Source organism: Limulus polyphemus, unplaced genomic scaffold, assembly GCF_000517525.1.
Source record: "Limulus polyphemus unplaced genomic scaffold, Limulus_polyphemus-2.1.2 Scaffold3727, whole genome shotgun sequence".
Lineage (NCBI taxonomy): Eukaryota > Metazoa > Arthropoda > Merostomata > Xiphosura > Limulidae > Limulus > Limulus polyphemus.
In genome coordinates, this window is record NW_013669337.1 from 65,825 (window position 1) to 74,302 (window position 8,478).

The 8,478-nt window shown below is 30.5% G+C and overlaps 1 protein-coding gene across 3 annotated transcripts in view; it reads right to left on the bottom strand.

Moving 5' to 3' along the window:
• Window positions 1-285: 285 nt before the first annotated feature.
• LOC106469928 (ecotropic viral integration site 5 ortholog-like) overlaps window positions 286-8,478 on the bottom strand; it is a 39,807-nt gene continuing 31,614 nt past the window's right edge. For all 3 annotated transcript variants that reach the window (XM_022398501.1, XM_022398500.1, XM_022398502.1), the window contains 3 exons: window positions 7,978-8,073; window positions 6,369-6,473; window positions 286-3,053 (listed from right to left, as the gene is read on the bottom strand). In XM_022398501.1, coding sequence (XP_022254209.1) covers window positions 2,784-3,053; window positions 6,369-6,473; window positions 7,978-8,073 — 471 coding nt within the window. In that variant the 3' untranslated portion in view covers window positions 286-2,783. The remainder of the gene's footprint in view (window positions 3,054-6,368; window positions 6,474-7,977; window positions 8,074-8,478) is intronic.

Consider the following 8,478-nt stretch of genomic DNA (forward strand, 5'->3'; position numbering starts at 1 on the left):
CATGTAACTGTAATTGGGTTTACAAAACATTACTTGATATATATATACTGTAAATGTTGTTAAAAATGTTCACGTCAGAATAATGTTACTTTTTTTTATGGAGATACAGAACAATGAAGTTCTAGCATGAGCTTAAGTGTAAAGAAAGAAGTCTGAAACTACTTGAAAATCTGAATGCTTACTGAAAACTGATTAACAGTCAATCAAATCTAAATACCTTGTATTGTTTTACAAGATTTACAATTTTGCTGTATCTTCAGTGTTGATTAAATAATGACACAAACATTAAAACTGACTTCACTTTTTTAATTTTACAGACGTTTTAGAACAAAATATGCTGTTCTTATATTTTGGGTTACAGGCATCAAACAAATGTTTTTCTTTACATAAAAAGAGTTAAAACAGATGAAAGGTATAAAATCAAAACTTAAGGAACAAACCATGTATAAATGCTATTGTGCAACATGTTGATGAATGGGAACAGACAGAACTGAAACTTATAAATTTAAAATTTACTTGTTTGACATAATTATAAATACACTGTATGCATGTCTTATAAGTAAAAATAACAAACATACACATGATGCAATAATCATTTTTTAGGCTATAGATTATATATAGTGAAAGACTGGTTTCTAAGTAAACCACATATGACAACTGGAACAATGGTTTTGTTTACAGTTTACATCACAATGCAACAGTTCTACTTTTAGGATGGATCTGATTAGAGGTTACATGTACACATCTAAAAATGTATCTTGAATTTTGGATCTCTAATAATGCAATAAATTAAAACATGACTTTTATCCCTTGTACAGTAAATACAGTGTACTAAAAGTACTATTGTATTTAAAGGATCATAATTGTAAATAAGTTAGATTTTGGCATACTGTAAAAAACAACAAAAAACAAATGATAACTAGTCCCATTTTTATAACTAACTCTGTAAAATAATTAAATATCGAACAAGTATGCAAGTCTACTGACTAGTGCAAAAGTGAGTTTTCATGTTTTACACAAAAATGTTTTATAGAAATTTTCCTTTGGAACTCTAAGTTTCCTTCAATGCAGAAAAATTGGGTGTTGTAAGGCATATGAACTTACATTGTACGTAAATGATTATACACCACTGAATGATTCTGTCCCAATCTTCATATTCAGTTCAATCCATTATATAATGCCAAAACACTACTTGAAAATCTGATGTTTACAACTTTTCTCAATCTTCAGTTACCACAGTTATTATTAAATAATAGCATAAATATTAGAACTGGCTTAATCTTTTTATCTTTACAGAAGTTTTTACAGTATATTAAAATGTTTTTAAATTTTGGATATAAATATCAAACTTTTTTTAAAATAAAGAATTAAAACAGACCCCAATGTATAATTTTCAAAATTAAGAAACAAGTGACGTATAAATGCCATTCGGCAACACATTTCTCAATGGGAACAGACAGGATCAAAATTTTTAACAGCTATTAATTCACACTCAGAATGCCATGTAACCATCTTAGTTGTTTACACTTGTTCATACTTTTGTGTTTCTGGCTGTTAAAAAGAAAAGCTGAAGACAACTGGAGTTCTGATATTTTAATTGTGTCTAGGCCAAAATGGCATATAACCATTATAAAACAGTATTTAGTGTCACTCAGAGAAGTGCTGGATGAATGAATAAAATGAATACCAACTGTTATGAGTTACAGCCTTAACTACATGTCCCATCATATTACAAATATAATAAATGGCTAAAACCAGATGGATACTGATAGCTATGTCTTGATATCATTCAGCAAAATACATAGAAGCTGAAAGAAGCTGGTCAACAGAATCTGTCATTAATAGACTTAATTTCCATTCTGTGAAATTAGAAGTGATAAATGCTTGTTAACAAACAATGAGTTAATTTTAAATCAAGTGAAATATGGATGAACAAGAATGATATAAAATGAGTAATAATAATAATAATAATACAGCATAACTGGATCACATGGATACACCTTCAGCTGTAAATTACATTCTTAGTTTTCACTTAGTGAAGAAAACATACTGATTGATAAAAGTCATTTTGTTGTTTTGAGTATTTCTTGAGTTTAAAGAAAAATACTTTAATACTACGAAAGATAGGACAGTATGCAATATCAACAAATAAAAGATTTGTGGAAGCCTACATTTAAATCTCTATGCACTGAAGAAAGAGGAACAAAACAGTAAAAAGAAGAGAGACAAAAATCCCACATTAAAGGGGATTTGTGTCATCAGGCTGTAAACCAGCAAGAATATTAAGTTACCCATTATTCACAAAATAGCATATACACATGGACGGAGCTACTAAGTGATCACAAAAACAACAAAATGTACACAAGCAACATGACGATAATAAACTTCATGCTGCTTGAAGAACTATATTCCATAATTTGCCATCATCACTCGGACAATATCCACAGAACATTTTGGTCAGTCTTGGCTACGATGCCAAGTCGAACCTCATTACACTTTATACTTATATCTAGCAATAACACTGTTATGATGCACATAAATACTCTAGCAAAAATCTGACACAAGGTTTACATTTATAAAGCTCTGAGGAGGCCTGTACATGAAACTATATTTTTGCATACTGAAGTGCCATTTCCTTCTGTGCGACAGCTTAAATCAAATTCAAAATGAACTAATGTTCAAAACTGGCATTATATACATCATGACTGTATTGGTTTATGAAGCTTTGTTCGGTATATATTATAATATTATGTGATCAGAGGGCAAGATAGAGTACGTCGCACTTAGCTATCTGCCTCACCATTCATCTTGGTGTTCTTGTTTAACAGATCTTTATTAGTTAACTGACTTTGATCATTGCCAATATGCAAATGTTTACTAAGAGATTCATCACAGAAGCTGTTGCCTCGGCTCATGGCCAGTTCCATTAGGCTGCTCAGGTTTGTCAAGGAGCTGTCTTTCGACAGACTGCAAATTGGGCTACTTGGACTTTGTAAAGCTTGAATGGCAACAGCAGAAGTCAATTTCTTGTTCAAAGTTCCCAAGTGAACAATCTAAACCAGAAAAGGCACCAGGCAATTAAAAGTTATTGTTAAATAGAAAATAACCCATTTCAAGTATAGATAAATCTGTCACTAATTCTCTAGAGTATATGCAATTTCATGTAAAAATTAATACATTTATCTGTATGTCAGTTACAATAGTTTTTATTGAGTGTTTTAGTAAAACACAAATTTATAAAATTGTTAGAGAACCTATTAACTCAGCCCAAGAAACACTGCATAACATTTCAATAAGAAAGGATGCCGACTTATTTTTCTCCTAATCTTACCAACATTACTGAGTTTAATAAATGAATTGTTAAGGCTCTTTTAAAACAAAATTAGGCAGTTTATATTAGCTTCAAATGTGACATAAAAGAAATCTCCATAGAGAGGAAAAAAAAGTTTTTTTTAAATTATGCAGTAACTACTCAAGAATAAAACTTCAAATCTACTGTTTAGTGTAATAGTAATAAATTCTCCTTTGTATACAGGGTCATTTGCAGATTATGGATAGGTAAGTAAATTAGCTCCTGATTTCCTATGAACATTAGAGTTGTTCCAGAAATATAGTTATGTGACAGGTAGCTAAATGTTTCATATATAAAAGCAAACTGCACTGACTGGGCTCATAAAACTTGGTTGGTAGCTGTGAATGAAACAACTTCTTCTGAAGCAAAAGTATTCATACAGTAAAACTCTTTAAATGATATGGATTTAAAGAAGATGACATTTTGAAGCTAGGAGTCTGCAATGTTTTCCCAAGGAAGCAGAAAAATGCATAAAACAGAAGATTTAAGATAGCACAAACTGTAGTAGGCCCTCTTTATAATGGGAGAATTAACAGGATATATTAAGAAATAAATCAGAATTTAACTAAGTTCAAGCAAAGAAATACACAGACTGGACATGATGTGTTATACAAAATAAAACAATCTTTATTTACCAACAACCACAAACAGACAGTGTGTGTGTGTGTGTGTGTATTTGTTTGTGTGAGGACACTGGAAAGTCACCCTCTATCAGACGCATTGAAGTATCTGCCTTTTTTTTTTCTCAAGATGTTTTCCCTTCAACTAACTCACTTGAAATCCTGTGTAGTACAGTTTTTGAATCTAATATTTCTTACTGAATCGGAAAATGTCAGATTTACCCCCAGCAACTAGAACTACCGATATGACCTGTCACTCTCATTAAACCTTGGTAAAGCTATAACCTTTAGATATCACCTGCCCTAAAATGATGGACACTGCTGTTCTTGAGTTGTTTTTTTCACACAATGTGCAGCATCACAGCAGTATTTCCCACAGGCATAGCAGGTATCATTTCAAGTGAATAAGGCAGTCAGAATGAAATCAATGGTTTTTATGAACCTGATTATAGGAAAAATGTACAGACTCAGAATAAATGGAAATTTTTTAAAGTTATACATTAACACTTTCACTACAGGCTCGGTCGAATCGGCCAAATTTATCACCCCAAATTGACCTTTATAGTTTCCATAGTATAACTTCTAATATGTTTTGTGTATCTTCAGGAAAGTTTGCAAGCTTTCAGTAAGCATTAAAAGTCTTTTGTAGACAAAATGTTCACTGCTCTGAGTGGAAAGTAATTTTCATGTTAAGATTCAAAACACTTTTCTTCATTTCTGTAGTCTCTAAAACCTCCTAAATAAATTTGAAATGTTTTTTTTCAAAAAAACTTTATTTTATCTACCCTAACTCTATATGAGGTCTGTTAAATTGACCAACCACCATAAAAAATTATGAAGTAAATCAAAATTACCATTTCTAGAATGACTTCAAATTGTAACATGAAATTAAATTTGTATTGTTTTATTACCCTTTGAACCATGCCTAACTAATAATCTTGCCACCCAAGTTGAAAATCACTTGGTGAACATATAGCTCACGTTACCTTATCAAATTACATAATGCATGGGCTACTTGTAAGTTGATTGTGAGAGTACTCCATGAAAAATTTATTATGTTTATTTTTATGTTACCTAACCTAACATGTTTATAATTTTTACATTTTAGTTACTTTTATAATAATATATAAAGAATATACATGAAAAACAAGAAACACAGTACTTACATGGGCCTTTTTTTTTTTTTGCTGTCGACTGTTGATGAAACTTAACCCTACTTTTTTTTTTAATACTAATAGTACTACCACACTAAATTTTTTCATTTAATCAAATAATGCACCCAAGATCATAGAATAACAACATGTAAAAAGCAGACAATGTTGTATAACTATCATAATTTTTCTGGCTTTCTAAGTATGAGATAAGAGCTGTAAAAAATTGAGCTACACTCTTTGATGTGTTTCATGTGGGAATAAAGTTTGGACTAGAAGCAAAATAGACAATTCTATGTACAGAAAACAACATAATATAATATGTGATTTGGTAGATTAAAACTTTGGCTTTTTATTGGTTATAAATAATACAGTATTAAACATCAGAGAGAACTATTGGCAATGTGTGAAAGAGAGGATGTGACAGTGGGTGTGGCAAGAGGGGTCTGATTTTCTACTTTATGGCTATGTAACCAAATAAGACTGAAAGCTATGAACATTATGCTTTGCCTGAATAATAACAATATCATAATGAGTAATTTATATTAAATTCCATATTTCTTGGTGGGGTGATAAATTGATTATAAATGAGGGAAGACCTAGAGAGCAAATGTCACAATTCTCATATTAGGGGAAATTGAGGAGTTTTTAAAAAACATTATCTTATAAAATTAAAAACTTATATAATATTAAAATTTGGATTACTAGCTAAGTTTTGTTGGCAAGTTTATTCATATACCATGATAACAAAGTAGTTTAATTACATTTTGAATGTAGCTCAGTAAAACTTTGTGACATGTGCAGAAAAGAATGCCTGTTTGGAAAGAGTTAAAATGAGAAGGTAGAAAATGCATTGCAAGTATCATTTAAAACAAATGTCATACAATAATAAAGCTAAATTTTAATAAGATGAATTACTTGAAAATAGACAAAAGTATTAGTTTCAATATATAATGTGCAGTACACTTTGGGAGGGAAATGCATGTTAGTGGGTTACACTTGGTAATGCTTTTGATGCTAAAGAGCAGTATATGTATATAAACTTATACTTGGTTGAACAACACCAGCTTTATATCTGTTTTATAAAATTACTATTAATTTTTAATTATTGTTACTAATAAGGTTTTTCATAAGCAACAGCTTGTACTCATCCTATATACATATATTAGAAAGTGTGGAAGTCTGAAATATACAAGTTAAAAATGTGTTGGAAAAAATCTCAACTTCTTTTAATAACAGCCTTACCTCTGCTTTCAGGTCTGATACCTGTTCATGTAAATCTTTACTATCCTCACTGCCCATGTGATCTGGTCGAATTCTTAACTGTCCAACTGTCATAATTTCTTGACTCTGTAAAGATTTTAAAGAAATACATGTAGCTTTGCTTGAGAGTTTAACAAATGATATGAAAACTATTGCTCTTAAATTAAATTCTGCTTGGTTGTTTGTTGAATTTCAAGCAAAGCTACTTGAAGGTCATCTGTGCTAGCTGTCTCCCTAATTTTGATGCAAGACTATAGGAACGGCAGCTAGTCAATTCTTGGGCTACTCTTTAAAAATGAATGGTGGGATTGACCATCACATTATAGCCCTCTACAGCTGAAAAGGTGAGCATATTTAATAACAGGGTTCAATGGAGTGACCTACAGAATGAGAGTTACTCACCTTAACCATCCAGTCACACTAGGCCTTTAATTAAACATTTACTATTGAAAGAGTAATTTAATGAAAAACTAAACACCCAATATACAAGTTTAACTTCTCTAATAAATTTAGTAGAAACCATACTATGTAGTAACATTTTACTTTAAAAATTGACTTTCCACTGAAGGGAATAAACATTTTGATTGGTCGTAAGGACTTAAGTTATGCAGTTGTTTTAACTTCTGTATTGTTCAAGGCTGCAATCTTAAGTGTCATGTTTTGACTAACAGCCACAATATCGTGATATACCGATCAAAAGAAATATTTTACATCACTGAAGAATGTAAATCATACTTTGTAATGATTTAAACATCTGCAAAAATTTGATTATTATTACTAATCCTGACAAACCTGCTTGACATCAGGAACTAAACGAAAATATAATGTTGATCTGTAAGTGAATTACATGTTCAAAAATCTTTTGAGAATTTTCACACAAATTTGAACACATCAACAAACAACTATATGACAACCATTTTTCTAGAAACTGCACAATTTTTGCATTACCAAATTCTGCCAGAGCATTTTTACTTCATTGGGCAATTTCTTCAAGAAGTCAAATTACAGTGCCTAAATTTGGGTGTCACGTTTTATTTTATTTGTCTCTATTCTCATGAATATATTTTCCATTAGTCTGATAACATGAGAACACATGAAAAAAAAGAAGTCAACCTATCATTATTTTAGGACAGGACGTTACTACTAACAGTCATGTAAACTACTTACAATTTTTCAGTGAGAAGCTAAATGAAAGTAATAATATAGTCGAATATATATCTTAAGATATCTGCTTAAAATAAAAAAGTTTAATCTTTTTCAATTATTTATTTTCTTCTCCATTTTAAGTTTTAACCATACTTCTTGGAATCAGATCATAAGATGGATGTAGCAAATGTTTGTTTGTTTGTAATTAAGCAGAATGGTAGAAAATGTTTCGTGCTGAGCCCACCTCAAGTATTGAAACTTGATTTTTAGTGTTGTAAGCTCAGAGACATACCTGTGAGCCACTAGAGGGGGCTGTAGAAAAGAGCAACCACAAGAAAATAAATATATCTTTACTGTAATAAATCTAAATATTTTGACCACCTCTTTTTTGAAAAAGATCTAAATAATGATTTTTGAGAAAAAGAATTTTCACCAGCAGACGTACCATGGCCTCAAGAGATGCAATTTTTTGTCTCAATTCAGCTATAACTTGAGTGTGTTTCACTTCCTTGATTTTAGCCAGCATTTGTTCCTCCTTTATCTGACAGAGAAATCTTTAAATTAATGAAAGCAGTTAAAGTCAGTCACCAATACTGTTGAAAACTAAAAACATTTTTACTGTTGAAAACTAGAAACATTTTTACTTAGTAATTACACTAATGCCTGTGTATTAACTCTCTCAATATGGGCTCGGTCAATTTAACTGACCATGTGGCCTTTTTGTACTCGTTTAATATCTTAGATTTAATACTTATAACTATCAATATAGTGTATATATCGTCACAGAATTTGACAGTCTTTCAGTTAACATTATAAGTCTTTCACATACAAAAAATCTTATTTTTTTAATAAGATAAAATAAAGATTTTTCTATAAATATATTGAGTATTTGTCTTGAATAGTCCGTGTGCAAAGTAATTTTCACGTTAAAATTAAAAATACTTTT